The 26,000-nt window shown below is 33.6% G+C and overlaps 1 protein-coding gene across 1 annotated transcript in view; it reads right to left on the reverse strand.

Annotated features, from left to right (window-relative positions):
• The window catches only part of ADAMTS6 (ADAM metallopeptidase with thrombospondin type 1 motif 6), a 296,246-nt gene that overhangs the window by 126,475 nt on the left and 143,771 nt on the right, over positions 1–26,000 (reverse strand). The window contains exon 9 of the mRNA XM_042987636.1: positions 7,461–7,607. Coding sequence (XP_042843570.1) covers positions 7,461–7,607 — 147 coding nt within the window. The remainder of the gene's footprint in view (positions 1–7,460; positions 7,608–26,000) is intronic.

The raw sequence follows: 26,000 nt of genomic DNA on the forward strand, positions 1-26,000 counted from the left end.
TCTCTCTGCAATTTCTGCTTTTCAAAGTATGCTTGCACTCAAACATAATATTTTAATTCAGTGGAACAAATAATATAAAGATCGCCAAAAACCAGACAGAATACCTTAGTTTAAAGAGCTTTATACTTTGCTAAATATAATTGTTCATTTTTTTAAGTCAGTGTGCATAAAATAGGACAGATGCTTTTTTACTTTCATTTCACATGTGAGTAACTTAGAATTTTTAAAGAATTCCTATGCCAACATTTAAAAATTTTTTCCAACATTCCTGTCAATTGTGCCAGCACTTGTGTTTTTTTTTCCAAATCTTTTCCATCCACTTTGCCAAAGGAAAATAATTTCACAAGTAGAAGTTCCTCAACTATTATTTAGGACAGTACAAATTTTCATTTATAGATAAGTAACAAAGAGCCATGCATAATAATGAGCTTCATATTCACTTACTATTTTGTCATATTTCTTAAAATGTAAAGGTTAATTTGCTATATAAAAAACGTGTATTTGTGCAGCAGGAAATTAATACCTTTTAGAAACTGAACCATGTTATTCATTAGTGATAGATTAAAAAACCCAAGAGGGCAGAACACTGTCCTCTTTATACCCTTTCCTTTCACTTATGCCCCACTTGGTTAATTTTTAATGAAGAAAAATATTTAGATGGAATATTAAACGTGGTGCTAATACAGATGGGTTTTATTATTGGCTATTATAATCAGTTCACTTGTCACTGTTCAAGGTACTTAATAGAAAACTTTTTTTCACCTGCTTATCCAGTTTTCATGACAGAATGCTTTTTACTTCCTGTTTATTTTACTTTTGGAAATTGACATGCAGATCATTAAGGAAAACTATTTCTAGATGAATTTTTAAAACAGCAAGCTTTTTAATTTTGTTATGTAAAATATCTTTAATCTACATAGATATGCAAATTTTAGACAAATGCAATTCTATCAGTAAATTCAAAATTTTATGTTAAGACTAATGATAAAAGAGGTCAAATGTAAAAACTCTACTGAATGAAGATGGACTATTTTGATAAAACATAATATTCATGAAATAAAGAATTAGTACTTTAATTCCATAATATTTCTTCTAAAATATCAGTTTCATCTCCATCTACAACAAAGTTACAAGTCTTTATGAAAAGATTGAAATATGTAAAAAAAAAAAAAATCAAGTGCTACTATAAATCAATGGGAAAATTTTAAGTACTGAAGTACTTAAGTACAGAGTCCCATAGGTAAAAATATTTGCTGATAGCATAACAAAGAAAGTATAAGATATATTCACCTAAGTAGCATTAACTCAAAAGTCTATTAAAAATTGTTATACATAATAACTTGTAGGTATAGAAAATTAACCTAAAAACCTAGAGGAAGTACTATATGGATCTCCCCAAAAGAGTTTAAGAATAGATACCCTGGGAAAAAAATTATTTTCTGAAAGTAAACAGAAATTTGGCTTAACCTAGAAGGAAGCAAAAATTATTCTTTCATTTAAAGTTCTTGTTCCCAGGTATTAATGGTCTTCTAATCATGGTTCATGTTGTTCAAAAAATACCAAATCACACAATCAATGGAAGGGCCCCCAGACAATACAGAAGGCATGCATTGTGGTGATCTGTGGACAAAGTCTTCTACTCAAAAGTGGATTTTTATTTCCATTCTTTAGAAGTGTTTATAGCTTTGTATTAATATGGTCTAATTAAATATATAGACAAATCTTATTCTTTGCAGAAGAATAAAATACCATATGAAATAAAATATTAAAAAATCGTATAGATCTTTTTGAAGTGGACATGTATTTAGGAATACAGCAGCAACAAAGGCCTTTTGAAATGGGTTTGTCTATAGAACTGTACAAGTCACTAAGATCTTACCTATTATTGGCTCTGGGAAAGCAAGGGTAGGAGTATCTCCAAGATTGATTTAAATTTTTTCTATGTTTTGGGTAGAAAATGTACTACTTATTTTCCTACTAACCATATCTGATATATACAGTAAAACCTGGATTAAAGTATTCAGGGGGGGATAGTTTTCATATTTTAATTCTTAACTGGACATGAAGTGATAAAAATATTTTTTGCATAATGTTACTAAAATGTGTCTGCCAGTTTCCTGCTACTTTCAAGTAAGTTAAGATCACAATTATTTTAATTAACCCTTAGAAAATAATAATTCTGTGTATTTCCATGCATCTGAGTCATCAATTGCCATTATGAAATATCACGGATGTAAGTATAACAGGTAGAGGATATGGGTCTGAGAGATGTATATTTAACCCTAGAAGTGTCTCCCCGCTGCTTAGGAAATTCCCAAACACTTAACCCTAAACACATCCCTCATATTCTCCACAAAAAGTAACTAATATTCTGACTTTTAAAATCATTATTTCCATGCTTATCTTAGTAATTATACATCTCCCAATTATTAATCTGCCTATTTTTGGACTATATAAAAGGAGTCATACTATAGGTTTTCTTTTGTGACTATTCTTTTGTTCAACATTATGAATGTGAAATATACCCATGTTGATGTGTATACCTGTAGCTTGTTCATTAATACTGTTCTTTAATATTCCATTTAAGATTATGTAACAATTACTTATCCATTCTTCTATTAACAAACATTTGCATTATTCCTAATTTCTGAAAATTGCAAATTCTGCTGATAAAGAACATCTTTGTACAGTTCTCCTGGTACAAACGTTTTTCCTTTCTCAAAAATATTAGATGAGTTATCTCCTTATATTTTGTAATTATCTCCATTTAACAAAATGGAAATTATGAATATTGTATTAAATCTAGGGTTCTAGCTAACTGATATAACCCTATAATTCTTATGCTAAATCTAGTGTTATTTAGGCTACTTTTATCAAAATAAGAATGGCACTTTTAAGTATAGATGGTTTGTGCCTTGGTCATATGCAAATTATCCACTCAGAAAACATAAACTTCACTCATTAATAAATGAAATGAGCACTGTTACTTTCCATCTATGAGATACTATTACAACTTATTATTATTAAGCAGATATAACACTTGTCCTGAGCAAAACAATATACATAAAAAGTAGAACTATGATTATTTTCCTATCAGCATCTATTTCACTACAAAGCCTAATCTTAGTTAATATCTACAGCACTATAGATAATAATAAACTCTACTTTTGTTTATGCATCTAAGACAAAACAGAAGAAATATGTTTGAGAACACACTTTTTCCCAGATTATGAAATTCTTAGTAGAAAAAATGCATGTTTGAGAACACGCTTTTTCCCAGATTATGAAATTCTTAGTAAATCAAAATATATTTACATTTCCAGAAATCCTTGCAGCATGATAGCAAAATCATATTTTATGTATTCGACTTCTAATTTAGAGAAGTCTTATTTACATAGTTCGAAAATTAATCTTGAAATGGGAACATGAGCCAGAGTGGAATCTTCAGTTAATATTTACAGATCCCTATGTAAAATATGCACCCTTGGCTTTGTTTCCAGAACACATGAGCACATTCTCTTAATTGCAATTTTAGATTTATTTTTTACTTAAACAATTATACTATAAAGTACAGACCTTCAGCCACACAGTGGGTCAATCTGAAAAATAAATCATTCTATATACCCTATACATATCTTAACAGTCTTGTAACAACAACAACAAAAAGTTAACATTTAATGTCAACTCCTATTTGTAACACAAAATTGTGCTCATACACCTAAATTAAATGAATCAATTGCATTATCTGTGGTAAGTCAAGTGTCTTATCTACTATGTTATTGTAAACTGCTTTATCAATATCCACAAAACTAATAATAACTACCTTCTAAAATAAGTTAGACCTTTCTCTCTTGCCCTCTGTATGACTGTAACGCTTGAATATAACTGAATTTGAGGCTTCCAACATACAAACACTGTAATGATAATGATTTACTCAGTTATCCTCTTTTCTCGATATGTAACTGTGATTTATCAAAGATATTTAGGGGTTAGAGTAAAGTCCCCAAAATGTGCCTGATTAACATAAGGAAGAGAAACTTGTTTTTCTGTTTCTTGGGCTCCATATAAAAAGAGGGTCCAATCTATGAAATTGGTTTCCATTTAAAGATTATTGATACTGATCTTCAAAGGTAATTGCTACAAGACAATGGGAGTGTCTTGGTCATCCTGTTCATCTTATATTACTTTTGTTGTAGATCCTTCTTTCTAGTTCACCTTCAACAATCATATTGCCTTTCTTTATTCAGCTTCCATCCTTTCTGTGAAAACGGCTAGTCTGTATTTAATTTGGAACTGTAGGAAATTTTGCTATGGATCTCTGACAGTTCAAACAATTTAACAGACTTTAATTTAAATAGAGCAATAGTTGATTCACAGAGGCTCTGGAATTTTTGAAAACTATATGAAATTACTCTGTACTACCGCTAAGTGGTGGAAAATGTATGAAAAACTGGCCTAAACTACTTCTGGCTGTCTTCCACTGCCTGGTAAATTAGCCCATAGTCATCAATGAGTGTGAGCCATGATACCAGGTTCATCTTTCTTTATTTTCTAAATAAATAAGTAAATAAGTCCCGCAGGCAGATAGGAAGGACACTACCTGCAAAGCCGTCGTCGAAAACATCAGAAGCTGGCATAACACGTCCATTTTAACGGAAATGGGTTCTTTATTATTTAATCAGGACGGCTTCTGGGCGATTCATGAACCACTTATTGAATCACCGAGTTTAAGAAATCTGAAAAAAAATATTGGGAGTTGGTAAACACCATCTCCTGGTTGATCAATAGCACCTAGTGTTTCAGAAAGACACGAGAGATTTACTTTACTGGCATTTAAAGGCCATGGAATTGTTTTCAGTTGAACATAGTGAATAGTGAATGTCTATAAATCATAGAAAGCTCATTGTTAAAATCCACCATCATCTCGGGCCTATACAGTCACTAAGTAAAGAAAGGTATGCATTTTGTTGGCTGGGCTGCAGTTCCTAAACAATTCATCTTTCAAGATTTCTTTTTCTTGAGAAGAGAAACTAAAATAAAATGTTATGAGTCTTTTTGAGCCAACTATAAAACATAAATGTAACCTCAATCCCTGATCAAAATATCACTGGATTTTTAAAAATATCACACATAGCTGTTAAAGCAATTAAGCCAACTGCATTAATAAAAAGGAACAAAGAAATTCAAGAAAGTTACTATTATGTCTTTGTGCTCCAGTGAACTGACCTTTTTAAAGGGCCCTGTGTTTAAAAAACCTTTATTGCTTGGTCAGATTATAATCAGAGTTGCTTAGTTTATTATTAAAGAGGGGAAAAAAAGCCAACTTTCCCCAAGTCTCTACATATTGTCTTTAATATCTATCTTTTACTGATGGCTTTAACTTTGTGAGCATTCCCATGAGGATGCACAACAGAAATATTTTCATAAAATACAGGATAAATAAGCCCTTTAGGACCCTGTCAACACTAATCATGCTTACATACAAAATGCAAAGAGGCAATAAGGCTTAAATAATGCTTTTTGGATTAATTCTTTTAATTAATTCAATGGAACACTTTCCTGTACCTAGTAATAATTTTACATCTCTCACCAAACCATTGGTGATTTCTTAACAATATTTTATTAGTAATTTAGGGATTCCCTTTTGGGGATTTTTTTTTTAACAGTCTTAATACAGTTTTGACTACGCAGGGTCTGGCAAGAGATAAAAACTGGTGCTTATATTAGGTATACAGAGATGGTCCTAGCAAATAAACTGTGCAAAATAAACAGGATAGGGGAGAAAGAAAATAGTACTTGGAAAAAAAAAAAAAAAAAGAGGAGACAAGCCTTCAAAAATTCACAGGAATATTGAGCATGTTATACAGTTTGTCTTTCTGGTGATAGACACTAAGATTCCATTATAAAAACATGAGCCAAGTCAATGGAGAAATTCCAGATCTGGCTTGATTTCTGGGGAGAGCAGATCTTCAACAATGTTTAAAATTTAGGTAATATGATCTCATTAAAAACATCTTGGAAAATGATAATGCTACTGCTTTGTGTTAAAAACTGCCCAAAGATGTGTAACAAATTCTCTGTGGTCTATCTTTATAGCCTTCAATCCAGTTTTGGCACTAAGCAAGCAGTGTCATAATTACTTATTACTAAAATTAAAAATATTTAGGTTATAGCATAATTATTCAGAGGAATTACATTCTGATATGAATTTCCAATTCTTTCTGTTTCATTATTATATTAATTAATTCAAAAAGGCTCAGTTTAAATATTTACCTTTTGATCTCTGATTGTTGAAAGCACTGTGATAGGTAATTTAAAATCTCTTGTTTGGGGCTTAAAAATTTGTAACTTTAAGTTTTCAGAATGTGATTATAATGAATAATATTACCTTACATAGCTTTTCTGACTCTTTAAAGTTTTACACCATAGTCATATAAATGTGAACTTTGAAGAAAGACAATTTTTAAAAAGAATTTCTGTTGTTCACAAGTGCTTTATCTATGAGTCACTTTTTCACAGAGTATTTAATCTCTCCTACCCAAGAAAAAAGTGGCACAAAACGGTTGAAGATAATGATAGAGCAATAATGCTTAAAGCCTCAATATTATTTAAAATAATATTTACCACTTAATGAATGTCTATTGTACTTCATACACATTATGACATTGTATATAGCTATATATTTAACAACCTGATGATGCATGTATTATTATGTAACTCATTTAACAAGTGAGGTCACTGAAGATTAGGAAAGGTTAAGTAACATGCTAATGGTTGCACAGTTAGAAAGTGAGACCTAAGTCTTACATGAGTTTCCAAAGTCCAGTCCTGAAGTCCTATACAGGCGAGATGTGAAAGAATATCTGCTTTCATAAACACAGTTATACCTGAGCTAATTTATATATCTCACATTTAAGTAACCACAAACTTGGAATATACATTAAAAGATTAGGAAAGAAGTTCTCAAACTGTAGAAAAGATGAGTCACTTAATAAATTTCAAATTAAATTTTCATTTTCTCATTTTCATTTCTTGGGTGTTTGGTTTTTTGTTGTTGTTGTTTGTTACTATTAGATACTTTAGCATTCATTCCTAAAAAACTCAGTTTTTTCAACAACAAAATGAAATATATCATCACTGAATTAAAGTTTGGCCTACGCTCTATTAAACTGTGTAAATTTAAATTCTTTCTGACATTGTTTCCCACTGATTGAACATTTCTGACACTCACATCATCAACCCCGTTTATATCCTTGCTCCAGTTTCTCTAATCTACCAAGTTCTTTTTTGAGTATGAAGGAAAAAATTTGCCACAGCGATACATTAAAGTATTTTGGGAACAGCCTGAAATATCACCCTATAAAAGTTACTCATTATGCAGTTTTAAGCACTACATATTAGGCTTCTACCAAGGGCTTACTTCTGGAGCAATTCATCATCACTCTCTAGAGATTACTTACTCTAGAAAGCTGGTGATATAGTCTCGACTGCAGGCAGACCAGGAAAAAGGATTGGTATTCGCAGTAATGTGAGCTGCCATAAGTTTTGCTGCTTCATGACCTTTCGTCCCACAAGAATTTCCAATTCCATCATGGTTCATACCAAAACTGTGTTAGCAAGGAAAAAACATAAGAAACATGAAAGAAAGAAATAAAATAAATAAATAAATGAACCCCCAATGTATCCTTTATTTCCTTATTTGATCATTCATTAGCCTTACCAACATATACTTTCTATCAAGATCCTCTAAGGAAATACAAGATTAATACAAGATTAAAGTTAAGGAGACCACAGAATATTTCTATGATACAATTTATTTTTATATCTCTTTAATTGATCATATGCTTTCAAATGGTAGCTCATATGATATAATCTTTCCCTGAATAGATAGGAGATGTGTATTAATTCTCACTTTATAGGTATGAAAAACTGAAGTTTAGTAAAATTAAGTGACCTATTAAAGATCATACAGTTAGTAAATGTTAGTAGAAACAGCCTTTTAACATCCTAGAGTTTGTTTCCTCCCTATGCTGAATCTAAAAGGGAATTAGAAAAAGATGGTTATAATCCATTGAGTTCTAGGTTAAAGCCAAATCCAAAAATCTTTTTTTTGTTAGAAATATAAAGGAGAATTAAATACATATGTAATTTATGTTTGTATATGTGTTTTCAAAACACCTTTTGAAAAATCTTGATACATTTAAGGATTATGGCTAGAGAGATTTTCTTTACCTTGGTTTCCTTTCATTATTCAAAGCTTGTCTTTGTCATTCCCCTACCCTGGGTCCTATACCCATGTTTAGTGCTATCACCAATGTGATATAAAAACATATCTCAATGATAAATCATAAATTTTCCTATAAAGGATATGTCCACTGCATATGAATAAATTTTAGTCTTTTTTCACAGGTGGTCAAAGGTTTATGTTGAATATTACTGAAAACATAAAGTTATGTGTCTATTGTGACATCCTAATAAATGTACCAGGATATGTATAAAAGGAAATAAGTAATTTGTGTGACAAGAGTATAAAACATATTGATGACAGCTGCTGGAGAAAAAATTTGAAAGGTAGTTGAGAATAGAGAATTACAATAAATGAAAGTAAATATTAATACTTTTGGCATGTAGAGATGCTGAAGGTTTGTGAGTAAGAGCAAGTGAATATTTCAGAGTAGGAGAATATGGAATTGATTTGTATTTTGGACAGGTCATTACAGTAACTCTATGGTCCAGACATTGGAGTGAGAAGACAATGGAGGCAGGGAAAACAGATGGAACAAAAAGCAGTGGGAAGAGAATGAGGCAGAGAACTGATGTAGGTCTGAACTAGGGCACTAAGATAGACAGGTGGGATTAGATGTGAGACATGTTTAAGAAGCTGAGTGGATTGGTCTTCATAAATACAACATAAAAGAGCTATAATAAAGACATAAAATATGTGGGGAAAGGAGAAGAAACTAGGAATTTATGTGGAGGAACTAACATAAGCAAAGGAAGAGAAACATATGAGATTGTATATCCAGAGCCCTAAATTAAAACACCAAATAACCTTCCATGAACACCAGTATTTAGTCTTCTTATTTGACATCAACACATTGGAATCAATCTCTTTGAATGGTCTTCTAAGAAAATGATGGCAGAGTTTACAGTTTATTGAATTAGATATTATTCTGTCAAAACAATCAGCTGCAGAGTTACATAATAAGCTCCTTAATGTAAATTTTTAATTCAATAAACTTAAAATTCTATACTTCTCTCAAAGATTGATGTTACCATGTGAATACCACTATGATTCTTTTAAAAAGATGATAGCCTAAAAATATTATTTCCTTTTAGCAACAGACTTATACATATTCCTGAGACATGTCAAGATAGGTGTAGGCAGACACAGATGGCTGTAAGAAAATAATTTTTGAGATCTTCAATTTCCTCATGTACTCTTTTCTAAAAAAAAAAAAAGTCAAGCTTCTCCTTTTAAGATCTTATTTCTCTCACCTTATAAAAGAAAAACTTATCCTTCACCTATCTATAATTTTACAATAGTTCATTGCCTTGGGGTATAAAAATGTGTCAAGAAAAGAGATAATCAGAATTATTTGGTGTTAGTGTTGAGAAAAAGAATGACTTTAATGAATGAATAACATATCACGTAGTTACTTATTTTCATCAAGTTTATGAGAGGATATAATCAAATTAACAGTTGATGGGTTATTAAAAAATCTTTTTGATGCTAGATCACCAATGGTTATGTTCTGACAAATAATACAAAAGGAGTTCAAAGAAGTGAATGATATTTCTATAATAAATTCCTTTCACTTATTTATGTGAACAAATTTTGTCAGCATTCACCTCTGTAAAAAAAAATCAGAGTTGAATTAATGTTGAAATTCTGCCTCATTCTAGCAATAGAGAGACAAATGCAGTAACTGAAAAAAATATAAATAATTAAAGGAACATTTTTCTATAAAACTTTACTTTTAGATTTAATTATGTATTAAAATGTGTAATATGTATATGTGTTTCTGATCAATGATTGACTAATAATTATTGTAATGTAATGAATCTATAATCCAGAAAAAAAATTTCCTTCATTATCACAGGAAATTTTTAAAATGTAATTGCAATTTATATGCATTTTGTGATAAAGATATTTTATATAATTGAAACACATTTAAGTATGAAAATATATTTTAAGGTATATTAAGAAATATTAAAATATACATCAGGATAATACTCTGTTTGGGAAAGATGAAGCATATATATTGAGTTAAAGAAGTGAAAAAATGATGTAAATTTTGACCATGAAAAAGACCATGTTCACATTGTTTTCACTAAAAAAAAATGTTTTATGTTTATTTTTTTAGAGAGACAGAGTGCAAGAGGGGGAAGGGCAGAAAGAGAGGGAGACACAGAATCTGAAGCAGGCTCCAGGCTCTGAGCTGTCAGCACAGAGCCTGACGTGGGGCTCCAACTCACAATCTGTGAGACCATGACCTGAGCTGAAGTCCGACTGAGCCACCCAGATGCCCCTGTTCATAGTTTTTAAATGCATAATGAAAGTTAGCAAAATGTAATGGCATTTAGATTCAATTGATACATTTCAAAGAGGTATATAACATTTTATTTTTTGCATGCTAGTATTTACAGTATTCCAGAAATTCTATCATTTTCTAATAAAGGTTGAGATTGTGCCATTTGTGACAACATGGATGGAACTAGAGGGTATTATGCTAAGTGAAGTAAGTCAGACTTGAGAAAGATAAAACCAATTTGATTTCACTCAAGTGTGGAATCTAAAGAACAAAACAAAACAAAACAAAAGAACAGACAAAAAAAAAAAAAGGCAGAATCAGACCTATAAATACAGAGAACAAAATTATAGTTGTCAGATGGGAGGAGGCTAGGGATATGGGCAAAATGAGTGAAGAAAGAGTGGGAAATACAGGCTTCATGTTATGGAATGAATTAATCAGAGGAACAAAAGGCACAGCTTAGGGTTATACAGTCATATGGTAATAGCATTGTATGGTATCAGAGGGTAGCTATGCTTGTGACAAGCACAGCATAACATACAAACTTGTTAAAATACTATGTTGTATACCTGAAACTAATGTAACATTGTATGCCAACCATACTCAAATAAAATTTTTTTTTAAAGCTCATGAATTCAGGGGTACTTGGGTGGCTCTGTCAGTTGGGCATCTGACTCTTGGTTTCCACTCAGGTTATGATCTCACAGCTTGTGAGTTCAAGCCCTGCACTGGGCTCTGCAGGAGACTGCTTGGACTACTCTCTCCCTCCATCTCTGTCACTCCCCTACTCACACACGCTGTCTCTCAAAATAAATAAACTTAAAAAAAAACAGCTCATGAATTCTAGTACATGATGGAGGAAACCTTACAAGTTCTATTTCTACTAACAATCTTTAGTTGTCAGATGCAGATAGTTGTCTTAAGGACTTAGGTTTAATTGTCTAAGAGAATGTCAAGTAAAATAGGGGTTTACAACTGCTGTTCATGACATCAACTTCAAAAGATCCCTCTAAGAGGCTGATTGTGCTAGAGTATAACGCACGAGCGTGCGTGCGCACACACACACACACACACACACACACGTATGTAAAGATAGGTTCCCTCCTGAGGAAAGTCTATCTCAGTGAACAGTTGGTAAAAGAAGTGAAACTCATTAGTGATCAGAAACAATAAACAAGAGTCCACTTTAAAACCACCATAATAGCAAAAATTAGAATGTTATCTAGAACAAAGTATATGGTCAGGGCGGCTGTTCTAGAGAGCAATTCAGCAGTACTTTGTCAAATTAAACAGGCAGATATATTATGACCCAACAATTCTAATCTTGGCTATATATCCCAGGAATACTCCCAAAGGGAACATGTAGGAAGATATTCATAACAGAATTATTTATGACAGCAAGTTGTTGAAGATAATCTAGGTGTCTGTCACTAGGGAATGGATAAGTAAATGTTGGCTGATGCATATTATGGGATACTGAGCAGAAATTGGAAGCAGCAAACAAGATAGATGTCTACACATAAATATGGGTGGATCTTAAAAACTGAAAAAATTAAGGAAAAGATTGATAGCATTATATCATATATATAAGCAAAAATTACATACACACTCTCAAATAACAACAAAAGGCCAAGGAATTGTTCCAAATTAAAGACTAAAGAAACATAACTAAATGCAATAGAAACTGGATTGGATGGGAGAAAGAGTTATAAAACACATTGCTGGGACAATTGATGAAATATGAATACAGAGTGCATATTCAATAATAGTAGTATATCAATGTTAAAATTTCTAGTTTGGTAATTATACTGTGGTATATAAGAGATTATCTTTTCTTCTCAGGAAACAAACTGAAATATTAAGGGAAAAGGCGCATGTCTACAACTTACTGCCAAACACCTCAGAAAAAAAATACACATACATATACAGAAAGAAAGATTTAAAGTAAATGTTGCTGAATAGACACATTTCCAAAGAAGACATCCAGATGGCCAACAGACACATGAAACAATGCTCAACATCACTCCTCATCAGGGAAATACAAATCAAAGCCACACTGAGATACCATCTCACACTGGTCAGAATGGCTAAAATGAACAAATGAGGAACAATAGATGCTGGTGAGAATGTGGAGAAATGGGAACTCTCTTGCACTGTTGGTGGGAATGCAAACTGGTGCAGCCGCTCTGGAAAATAGTGCGGAGGTTCCTCAAAAAATTAAAAATAGAACCACCCTACAACCCAGTAATAGCACTGCTAGCTAGGAATTTACCCAAGGCATACAGGGGTGCTGATGCATAGGGACACTTGTACCCCAATGTTTATAGCAGCACTTTCAACAGTAGCCAAATTATGGAAAGAACCTAAATGTCCATCAACTGATGAATGGATAAAGAAGATGTGGTTTATATATACAATGGAATACTACTTGGCAATGAGAAAGAATGAAAACATGCCATTTGCAGAAACGTGGATGCAACTGGAGGGTATTATGCTAAGTGAAATAAGTCAGTCAGAGAAAGACAGATATCATATGTTTTCACTCATATGTGGATCTTGAGAAACTTAACAAAAGGCCATGTGGGAAGGGAAGGGGAAAAAATGAGTTACAGAGAGTGGGGGAGGCTCTTAAACACAGAGAACAAACTGAAGGTAGATGGGAGGTGGGGGAGTGGGGAAAGTGGGTGATAGGCATTGAGGAGGGCACTTGTTGGAATAAACATTGGGTGTTGTACATAAGCCAATTTGACAATAAATTATATTAAAATAAATAAATAAATAAATAAAATAAATAAGATATTAATTATACTTGAATCTGAGTGAAGGGCATATGGGAAATCTTTCCATTATATTAATTTTTCTGTAAGCTTGAAATTATTTCAAAAGTTAAAAGGCTAGGGGCGCCTGGGTGGCGCAGTCGGTTAAGCGTCCGACTTCAGCCAGGTCACGATCTCGCGGTCCGTGAGTTCGAGCCCCGCGTCAGGCTCTGGGCTGATGGCTCGGAGCCTGGAGCCTGTTTCCGATTCTGTGTCTCCCTCTCTCTCTGCCCCTCCCCCGTTCATGCTCTGTCTCTCTCTGTCCCAAAAATAAATAAAAAACGTTGAAAAAAAAATTAAAAAAAAAAAAAAGTTAAAAGGCTAAAAAATAAACACATACATATATAAAACATGTGACATTTTTCAAGGATACATGTGAATTCAAATATACACATAAAATTTATTAGAGTAGTTACCTATGGAAGAAAAGAAACTGGAATGGGAAACAGGATTATAGAAACAAATACATATTTACATATATTAACCAAGAAGGGTCCTTGGTGGGTATGATAATGATATTGTGCTAAGAACTGAGGATACAAAGATAAAAGATAGATGGATAGATAGATAGATAGATAGATAGATAGATAGATAGATAGACAGAAGATAGATAGATGATAGATAGATCAATAAACGTAAAACAAACTCAACTCTCTGCTCTTGAGTTCAAAAATAATAATTAAAAAAAAAAAAGAATAAGAACAAAAGAGAGTTTGGTGAACATGGGGCCCACTCGGATGAGTTAACAGTGGTAACTGTTCCTGGTTGGTTTTATGTGTTTAATAAAATATCTCAGATCACATAGAGGTAGGGATTCTCATTTGAGGAGTGTTTTATGAACAGAGATTGAGAGACAGAGGCAGGCAGAGAAAGAGAAAGAGAGAGAGAGAGAGAGAGAGAGAGAGAGAGAGAGAGAGAGATTGGAAGAGACAGTCTCCTTGGGCCTCTTCTGATTCCCCACATTTTACTGGGTATTCCAAGTCTGCAAGGCTTATGCTTTAACCAGAACATTTCACAGGATAACTTTGACAAATGAGGTAACCCCCCCACCCCTGGATAAAAAAACAGGTTAATTTACTACTTGCTATAAAAGTGGTTGATTCCCCAAGCTCAATTTTTTTTTTTTTTTCAGTTTTGATGCAAACCCACTGTGTATGAAGCATTCATCTAAGCCATATGTGTTGCCTCTGTGGGATCAGGGGTCAATAGAAATTAAATAAATATGCTGATGCTTAATGCTATTTACTTTGCTGTAAGGAATAAAATCCTTTGTCTCTGATCCAGGAATTTCATGTCTTTTGTTAGCATCCATATGACAACTATAGGCTAACTTATAATTAATTATAAGTAGGGTAAAATTAAATCTCAAATCCAATGAGAGAGTAGATTGTAGTTGATTAGGATAACATACTCAATTATGAAAAGCTAAGTAATTCTGAAAGCAAAATACTTCATATTAGTATTAATCTTTTAAAAAACTAAAGCCCAAATTCTCAATAATATCTATTAAAACAAAGTAGGCTTTTTGTTTTGTTTCCATCCTAGGAAATAAATTATATGTTGAAGATTTCCAACTGAATGTCCTAGTGGATACAAGAAAAACACCAGAAATTTCCTTTCTCATGTCTTATTGTTTCTGTTCCTATCTCAAAAGCTGAAAGGACACAGTTATTTCTATATTGTTAGGCAGTAAAAAAAAAAAAAAAAAAAAAAAAAAAAAAAAAAAAAAAACAAGAAAAATAAATAAAAATTTTGCATTTAATGAAATGTAAAAAACCTCTAAAACTATAAACCGTGTGTGTGAAAGGATGACTGAATTCAGAAAAAGCAAAGATGAATGCAGCAAGACACAGAGAGAAGACAACAATAATTGAAGGTCTGAGTGTAAACAAGCAAAGCATATTTCTCCAAAGTTATGTGCAACAATCTGGGAGGTAAAACCAAAAATACCTTCTTGAGAACAACTGAAGTAGGAGTGCAAACTGTTGGAATATACACCCTGCTCCAGTTGTCAGAAGAAGACCAGGCTGGGCCTATTTACATGGGAGTCACACAAACCATATTTGTAGGAAGCAGTCTGTCGGTAAGGAAGGGTGAAAGAGAGATTCTAATAGTTTTATAAAGGAATACAGGGTTAAAGAACTTGAATCACATGCACTACTCTATATCATTAATAAATTCCTGATAAGAAAAGAGCTCTGGCCCTATTTGTAGTTTCTACAAATAGTTCTTCCAGAAAATCAAACTCATTCAAACACGTGATTCAAAAGGAACAAGAAGTGTATCTAGAAAATAAATAATTGGAACAGAAAAACACGAATAGGAGATGGAGGACACTTAGCAGAACAAAACCACTGGTACCGAAAAGATAAAAACTGGACACATATAAATTCAAACCAACTTAATGAAGCCATCATTTTATAAAAACAAGAATTTAATGCAGAAATACAAGCAATCAAAGGAGATATGGCAAGAAAGGGGATGAAAACACAAACTATCAGAGGAAGTAAATGGGGGTGGGGTGCAAAATAAAAGTATCACAGGAAAAAGGCCATGCTGAGGTAGCAAAAAATGAAATTAGGCAACTGCCAAAAAGATTTATCACAGGATTGGAAAAGCAAGAAAAGTGAAAACTGACATTTTAAAAGATAAAGGAAAGAAATACAATATATATCACTGTTGTCTCCACTAAAAGGGCCAAAATAATAAAACAGAAAGTGATTATAAAAAATTCAAGAAAACTTTGAGAAATAAAAATGGCTAAAATCTGGGCTGCCTGGGTGGCTCAGTCAGTTGAGCGTCCGACTTAGGCTCGGGTCATGATATCACTGTTCGTGAGTTCCAGCCCCGCATCAGGCTCTGTGCTGACAGCTCAGAGACTGGAGTCTGCTTCGGATTCTGTGTATTCCTTTCTCTCTGCTCCTCCCCTGCTTGCACTCTGTCTGTCTCTCTCTCTCTCAAAAATAAATAAACATTAAAAAATTTTTTTTAAACCAAAATGGATAAAATCTGGTGTCCTAGGAAAAACTGACATAGAATGACTTCACACACAGCCACACTCTAGTTAACTTAATGGACTGCAAAATTAAGATATATTTTGGGCAACTGGGGCAAAAGAACAAATTACCTATAATGGTAAAACAATCAGATTACCCTCAGATTTCACCATGGTGACACTTAACACCAGCACACCACAGAGTAATGACTTGGACTCAGCCAAACTGAGTATCAAAATCATTTTGAACAAAAACTCAAGGAATAGAGGTCTCATGAATCATTCTTACAAAAACTGCTACAAGATAAGCCTCAGCTTCGCTTGAAATAAACATAAAAATTTAATGGCTAATTGACACTATTTGAGTCTCACAGAAGGCAGAGCATCCAACACAAGTAAAATTCGTAACAAGTCTGATTAACTCCCTTGTCATACCTTCTAATGATGTTTTCTTATTTGTTGTTTTGTTTTGTGAGTTTAATTTTATTCTCACATGCATATTATATGATATATGATATCATGCATACTTAAAAGATAATAAAATATTTAAATTTTAAAGAATAATTATAAAGAAACATCCATGTAACTCCTACTAATACTAAATTTAAGAAACATAACATTTTCAGAATAATAAAAGCTTGCCTCTTGTGTTCAACTTTAGAATCATCTTCTTCTTCCTCCCTTAAGAAAGAACCATTATCCTGACTTTCGTGGTAATCATCCCCTATGGCATCTCTAAACAATGTATGTTAATTTTACCTGGTTTTGAAGTCTATAGAACCGAAATCACAATGTAGATATTCTTTTATAATTTGCTTCTTTCATTCAACAATTTTTTTTAGAGAATGTCATCTCTGCTGAGCTAACTACATCATTCATTTTCACTTACAGGTTTCCTTTGTAAATATATCATTTAATTGTCCACTCTGTGACGATGAATTTGGGATGGTTCTTATTACGGGGCTACTATAGACAATGCCACTATGAGCATTCTTGAATACATCTGAACATATCCCCTGGTCATCTGTAAGAGTATCTTAAGAACGGTTTTCAAACTTTTGGTCTAAGGATCTTTTTATATTCTTTTTTTTTTTTAATTTTTTTTTCACGTTTATTTATTTTTGAGACAGAGAGAGACAGAGCATGAACGGGGGAGGGTCAGAGAGAGAGGGAGACACAGAATCTGAAGCAGGCTCCAGGCTCTGAGCTGTCAGCACAGAGCCCGACACGGGGCTCGAACTCACAGACCGTGAGATCATGACCTGAGCTGAAGTTGGCCGCTTAACCGACTGAGCCACCCAGGCACCCCAGGATCTTTTTATATTCTTAAAAATACTAGCTAGGGTGCCTGGGTAGCTCAGTGGGTTGAGCGTCTGACTTCAGCTCAGGTCATGATCTTACAAGCCCCCCATCAGGCTTGCTGCTGTCAGCAAGAGCCCACTTTGGATCCTCTGTCCCCTTCTCTCTGCCCCTCCCCTACCTGCGCTCTTTCAAAAATAAACATTAAAAAAATATTAGAGATCCAAAAGATCTTTTTTGTTTATGAATTTTTATGTAATGACATCATATTAAAAATTTAAGTGAGGACATAAGTATTTTGTTTAAAAATATCTTACAAAACAAGAATTTCAGTGAAAAGAGTAGCATTGTTTAATTATATTTTGCTAATCTCTTCAGAGTCTGGCTTACTACACAATAGCTGGGTTCTCTTATCTGCTTTTCATTCTGTCTTTTGTGGTATTTCGTTTTGGTTGAAGTGTATGATGAAAATTTGGCTTCACACTAATATGTGGTTGGAAAAGGGAAGAGTATTTTTATAGCCCTTTCAGATAACGGTAGGGGTTTTTTGTTTTTTTTTTTGATACTATATTAAAATTTGACAAGTGATTTTTTTTAAGTTTATTTATTTATTTTTTAGAGAGAGAGATACAGAGAGTGGAGGAGGGGAAGGGAGACAAAGAGGGACAGAGAGAATCCCAAGCAAGCTCTGAGCTCTCGGCACAGAGCCCCACCCAGGGCTCCATCTCACAAATCATGAGATTATGACCTGAGCCGACATCAAGAGTCAGACGGTTAACTGATTGAGCCACCCAGGCACCCCAAACTTGACAAATAATTTTTAAAAGGTTAGTTGAAATATTTATTCTGAAACAACATCAATGATCTTTCTTAATTTGGTCTCATCAATAACACGAAACCTCATCAGAAAAGTCTTAAAAAAAAAAAGAAAAAGAAAAAAGAAAAGCATTTAAATATTAGGAAGCTGTCAAGTTCATAATGACAGATATAACTTTTTCCTAAATTCTGATTTTTGCTTAAAGTTCAAATTTTATCATTGGTAATAAACAGTGTAAGTTGTTTTCCTTGAATAATAAGCTCATTTGTTTACTTTCAAAGTGAATTTCTGCCAACTACCCATAGTTTCTCATTTGTTCTTTCAAATAAAAATTCTGTTCCAGGAAAAAAGCAGCTAGTTCATCTCAAACAATGGCACAAGTGCTTTTCCTGTGACAACCATCAGACTAAAATATGGAGCAAAACATGTTTCATATACTTCCCATTTGGGGATACAGAATATTTTATAAAAGATATATATGTAAGTGTCATGCTTCAATAAAAATAAAAATAAAAATTCTTCTGCTTTATCAAGAGCATTCTTAAGTAAAACTGACACGTTAGTAACAAATAAAATGACTATTGGTATGGTTGACTTGACTTATGCTGGGGTACCAGCACTTATACCTACTAGTGATTTTACACAATCATTGTAAACAACAATACAGTTTCAAGAAAAAAAAGGGCACATTAGGTCTTAGTGTTATGAAAATAGTTTTTATTTTATTTGTTTGTTTATTTATTTAGAGAGACAGAGAAAGAGAGAGCACGAGAGCAGAGGCAGACACAGGGAGAGAGAGGGAATCTTAAATAGGCTCCACACTGTCAGCACAGAGCCTGATGAGGGAACTCGAACTCACCAACTGTGAGATCATGACCTAAGCCAAGATCAAGAGTAGGAAGCTTAAGGGGCGCCTGGGTGGCGCAGTCGGTTAAGCGTCCGACTTCAGCCAGGTCACGATCTCGCGGTCCGTGAGTTCGAGCCCCGCGTCAGGCTCTGGGCTGATGGCTCGGAGCCTGGAGCCTGTTTCCGATTCTGTGTCTCCCTCTCTCTCTGCCCCTACCCTGTTCATGCTCTGTCTCTCTCTGTCCCAAAAGTAAATAAAAAAAAACGTTGAAAAAAAAAAAAAAGAGTAGGAAGCTTAAGTGACTTAGCCACCCAGGTGCCCCATGAAAATGGGTTGGATCTGAAAAATGGGTTTGATCTGAAAGTGGTTCAGAAATCCCAGGGATTCATGGACCACAATTTGAGAATTACTGCTTTAGGATATATGTGGAATATAAATTGTTGGGTCATGATAATGCCAAACACCTTTTCAAAGTGGTTACACTAAATAACATTCTTGCCTGCAGTGCGTAAGAATCCTGGTTGCACCACATCTCCACCAACAGATGGTACTGTCAGACTTTTAAATTTGTGCTAATTTGTGGACCTAATTTGTATGTCCTTGATTATTGATTAGGTTGAACACCTTTTTATATGCATATTGACCATTTAGATTTCTTCTTTTGTGAAATGTTCAAGTACTGTGTATATTTAATTTGCATGAGTTGCTTATATCAGCTACATGTGTGCTGCAAACAACTTTTCCTAAACTGTGTCCTGTCTTTTCATTTTATGGTGTTTCTTAATCAGATTTTTAATTTTATTATAGTTAAATTGGTCAATCACATACTTTATGATTAGTGTTCTTTTGTCTTGTTTTTTAAAAGTCCTTCTTTATCCTAAGCTCATGAGGATTTACTTTTATAATATGTTCTAAAGTCTGTAATAGTTTGCTTTGCACATTTTTAGGTATTGGTGGATCCTTAGTAAGAGTACATTTACTTTTGTAAGAAACTGCCAAACTGTCTTCCAAAGTATGACCTGACACCAGGATCCATTTTTACTAGTTACTTCAACAAGCAGAAAGAATTTTTTATATTTCATTTTATTCACAGTGCTTAGCATAAAATTAGACTTTAATAATCGTGATGAAGGGTTAGAGGCTTAGTGAAATGGATGAAAAATCTATCAGCAGAGATTCAATTTGGATAAACTGGGTAGATTCACAAGGTTAAAACGCATATCTAATAAACATTTTCTTCTAAAACATGGGGTTCACAGAATCTGACATGAGTTCCATATTCACTATAATGAACTTTGCCTTGTTCTGTCCCTCTTTCTCGCAATTGCCTAACTGTCATTATATAACTCACAGAAAGGCTCAATGAACTCTATTTATGGGTTCTGGGACCAATTTTGTTCACTGTTACGGAGAATTTAAAGAGACTGAAACCAATAGCTCTGTGGAACAGTATTAAAATATAGCATATTGTTGGTCTGGTTCTCTGGTTTTGAAAGTAATTGAAATTGTTAGGCTCTGTTCCCTATTTCTTGCGAAGAAGACACTACCTAACACCCAAATCTTAGTAAATGAATCCATTGTTTATTTCACCTGCTCCCAAGACTCTGAGATCCTGACCAGTATTCCACCTCTTTTTGAGCAGAGATTCCATTTGAATTTGGGGTATTAAAGTCCTAGGTATGTAATTCAGGTTCCCTTACGCTCCACACTCTGGGATACATACAGCTATCCACAGACTTTCATGCTATTAACAATTTCCTTACTGATTTTCATCTAAGCACTATTACCAGACTAAACTACTGAAGTCCTCACAATATGAATTGGATATATAGGGTGCTAAATTAATTAGTTAAAATAATCTGCTTTAAATAGACCCAACTGGGGTGCCTGCCTGGCTCAGTTGGTGGAGCATACAACTCTTGATCTCCTGATTGTGAGTTCAAGCCCCATGTTGAGTGGAAAGATGACTTAAAAATAAAAACTTAAAAAATAAAATAAAATAAACCCAACTAGGGGCATCTAGTTGGCTCAGTCGGTTAAGCATCTGACTCTTGATTCCAGCTTAGGTCATGCTCTCACAGTTCACAAGATCAAGCCCCACATCGGGCTCTGTACTGACATTGTGGAACCTGCTTGAGATTCTCTCTCTCCCTCCCTCTCTGCTCCTCCCCCATTCATTCTTTCTCTCTCTCTCTCAAAATAAATAAATAAACTTTATTAAAAAATTGACACAACTAACTCACTTAGGAAAAAAAAAAGCTTATATGTCTTACAGCACAGGAATACATAGTTACATTATTCCAGTTACTTTATACTAGCATGTTATTTTATTCATGGTTTTGTGGGCTTTTATTAAGAATTTGATGCTTACACATTGTGCTCCAAGCAAATATACAAGGTTAAGGCCAAAGGGATGAAGAACACAGTGGCTGTGGAGTGTGTTTTAAAAAGAAAAAGATGATGCTATTAAGCTTGTTCTATCAGGTTGGACCAAAATCTTTAATAGTTTGATATTAGTTTAATTAATCAGTTAGTTTAGTTTTATATAGTTTAATAGATTTAAACTATATAAATGTTTATATAGTGTGGTGTATATTTGTGTGCATTTATATGAACATGTATAATCACCATGGCAAAAATAGGGAAGGTAGCTGGAACAAGGAAACATTTGTCATTATAATCTTCCTTATACTATGGGCAAAAGGTAACTGAATTATTTTATGGCAGCTGAAATTCATACTGGCAAACTACTATAATGGTGTCTGCCTACAGAAATCCATCTCTTTGTTTTTCTAGAAAAAGGAAAATCTCAAATATTTGGAGATTAAAGAACACACTTATAAATAACATATGTGTCAAGGAAGTCTTTCTTAAGAGAAATTAAAAAATGAAAACACAACTTATGAAAATTTGTGGGGTTCAGCAAAAGCAGAGCTTCAAGGGAAATTGATAGCACTGAATGCATATATTAGAAAAGAAGAAAGATCTAAAATTAATCATCTAAGCTTCCACCCTAGGAAAATAAAGAAAGAAGATAATTTAAGCCTAAAATATGTAGAAGAAAAGAAATAAAAATTAGATACAAAACTGAAAATACAAAACCCAGAGCTGATTCTCTGAAAAGATCATTAAAATGGATATATCTCTAACCAAGCTAACCAACTAAAACAAGAAGACACAGATTACCAGTATCAGAAAGATGGTTCAGCATTACTGATCCTTTAGACACAAAAAAGCAATAATAAAGGAATACCATGAACATCTCTACGTTGACAAATATAACTGAAATGCACCAATTCCCTGAAAGACACAAACGATAAAAACTCATACAACAAGAAATTTGTAATCTGAATATGCCTGTGTATAAACAAATTAAATCAATAATTAATAACCTTCAAAATTATAAAACACTATGCCCAGATGATTTCACTGGTGAGTTCCAACATTTAAGGAAGAAATTATAGCAGTTTTACACAATATTTTTCAGAAAATAAAAGCAGAGGGAACATTCCTAACTTGTCCTGGGAGGCCAGCATTGCCCTAATGCCACAATAAAATAAAGATATTATAAGAAAGGAAAATAAAGACTAATATTTGTTAAGCAACAATCATTTAAAAAAATATTATCTAATCAAATCCAACAATGTATAAAAAAAACTATCCACTACAACCAAATGGGATTTATTTCAGGTATTTTTTTTTTAATTTTTTTTTTCAGCGTTTTTTATTTATTTTTGGGGCAGAGAGAGACAGAGCATGAACAGGGGAGGGGCAGAGAGAGAGAGAGACACAGAATCGGAAACAGGCTCCAGGCTCCGAGCCATCAGCCCAGAGCCTGACGCGGGGCTCGAACTCACGGACCGCGAGATCGTGACCTGGCTGAAGTCGGACGCTTAACTGACTGCGCCACCCAGGCGCCCCTATTTCAGGTATTTAAAGCTGATTTAATATTCAAAAAGCAACCAATGTGCTCCATCATATCCCCAGGCAGAAGACAAAAAATCATATAATCATATCAGTTGATGCAGAAAAACCATTTGACAAACTCCAACTCCCATTCATGGTAAGCTCTCAACAAGCAAAAACTAATAGGTAACTTCCTCAACTTGATAGTATCTAAAAAATAACCCTCTAGTTACCACACTTAATGATGAGAAACTGATGAGATACTTAGGGGTGCCTGGGTGGCTCAGGTGGTTAAGCGTCGGACTTCAGCTCATGACATCGCGGTTCGTGAGTTCGAGCCTGGAGTTGGGCTCTGTGTTGACAGCTCTGTGTTGACCCTGAAGCCTGCTTTGGTTTCTGTGTCTCCCTCTCCCTTTGCCCCTCCTTTGCTTGCACTCTGTTTCTCTCTCTCACACAAAAATAAATAAACATTAAAAAAAAAGAGAGAGAGAGAGAAACTGGACACTTTAACCCTAAGACTAAGAAATTTCTTTTTTTTCTTTTTTGAAATGAATCTCTTTTTTTTTTTAAGTTTATTTATTTTGAGAGAGAAAAAGTGTAAGTGGGAGGGCAGAAAGAGGGGGAGAGAGAGAATCCAAGCAGGCTCTGTATCATCAGTGCAGAGCCTGACACAGGGCTCCACACGGGGCTCCAATGACAAACCATGAGATCATGACCTGAGCCGAAGTCCAATGCTCAAGCATGAGCTACACAGGTGCCCTTAGACTAAGAACTTTGAAGGAAACTTTGTCCTCTCACCATTCTTTTCAATATCATATTAGAAATCTTAGCCAGTATAGTAAGACAAAAGAGAATGAATGAATGAATGAATGGACGAATTAATGAATGAAAAGATAAAGAGACTGGGAAGAAAGAAATAAAATTGTCTTTGTTCACAGATAACAGGATTGTCTCTGCCCAAAATTCCAAAGAGACAAAAAAAAAAAAAAAAACCAACCCTCCTGAAGTGAATCCACAAGTATAGCAGTCACAGAATGTGAGGTTGATGTACAAAAGCCAATTGCTGTGCAATATACCAGCACAGAACAATTGTAATTGTAATTTTAAAATACAATATCATCTGCAATAATACCAAGAAAAATCTAGCTATGTATTTAACAAAATATGTACAGAATCTATAAACAGGAAACCACAAAATTCCATGAAAGAAAGCAAAGATCCAAATATATGGAGAGGTATTCTGTGTTCATGGAATGAAATACTCAGTATTGTTGATACTGAATATTGTTATTGAACACTGAAGATGTCAATTCTTCCCAGCTTAATTTCCAGATTCAATGAAATCTCAGTCAAAATGCCAGCAAGCTGTTTTTCATATATAGGCATACACCAGATATACTGAAGGTTCAGTTCCAAGCCACAATAAAGATAATGTGTATTATACTTAAAACTAAATATGTAAATATGTATTACATACTTGTAGAGTAATTACAAGAATTATTACATTATGTTTTAATGCATGACACAAATATCAAACAAAAACTGAAAAAATCTACTTGAATATTAGAAAGTGCTGAGTTAAAAAGTAATATTATAGAGTGTTTCCTCCATTTCAGACATTACATAACCTACCAGTCTACTCCACACATACCTCGGCATACACTCAAACATCGTGTTCAAAATTTGATTTTAAAATTAAATTAGGCACTTCTAAATCCATTAGACCTAACATTTAAATTACAGACATTTCCTCATTCTTGATGTAACATCAAAGGGAATAGTGCTATAAAATTAAATAATTCAATAATTATTTTATCAATTCTCCAAGTATTTAAAAATGATTATATATATTTTATTATAATGTAATATACATTTAAGATATTTTCTATATAAGTTCAAAATTCAATATTCACAGTAGCATCAAAAGTTAAGTATGATGTTAAATACAGAGAACAAACTGATGATTGCCAGAGTAGAGGGAGCTGGAGAGAGGGAGGACAAAATGCGTGAAAGGGAGAGGGAGATATAGGCTTCCTGTTATGGAATGAATAAATCATGAGGATAAAAGGTACAGAATTGGAAATATAATCAATGGTGTAGTGATAGACTTGTATGGTGCCAGAGGGTAGCTTTACTTGTGGTGAACATACCATACTATGTTGTACACCTGAAACTCAACTAACAATGTATCACCAATATTTCGGTTAAAAAAAAAAAATACCAGGAGACCCTAGGTGGCTCAGTTGGTTAAGGATTGGACTCTTTACTTCAGTTCAGGTCATGGATAGAGCCCTGTGTCAGGCTCTGTGCTGATAGCACGGAGCCTGCTTGGGATTCTTTGTTTCCTTCACTCTCTAAAACTAAACAAATAAATATTTTAAAAAATACCAATAAAATACAAACACAATAAAATTTAAATACACAAAAAAGTTAAGTATGGTATTAATTCAAAAGACTAAGTATACAGAGATCAACTGTGAGGTTTCTATTCCTTTTGGATTTAGTATTTAAAGAGCTGTTTTTCCACGGATATAGAGACTGAGTATCTGGTGTACACATTGGGGATGCAAAAATGAGTAAGTAATGGTCCTTATTCTCAAGGAGACAGATGTTAAAAAAGTAGAGGATTCCTAACTGTCTTAAATATATTTACATTTTCATGCTGAAATACTTCTTAATATAATAATTTCATAAGTTTGGGGCGCTTGCGTGGCTCAGTCAGTTAAGTGTTTGACTTCGACTCGGGTCATGATATTGTGGTTCATGAGTTTGAACTCCGTGTCAG

Source organism: Panthera tigris, chromosome A1, assembly GCF_018350195.1.
Source record: "Panthera tigris isolate Pti1 chromosome A1, P.tigris_Pti1_mat1.1, whole genome shotgun sequence".
NCBI classification, from domain to species: domain Eukaryota; kingdom Metazoa; phylum Chordata; class Mammalia; order Carnivora; family Felidae; genus Panthera; species Panthera tigris.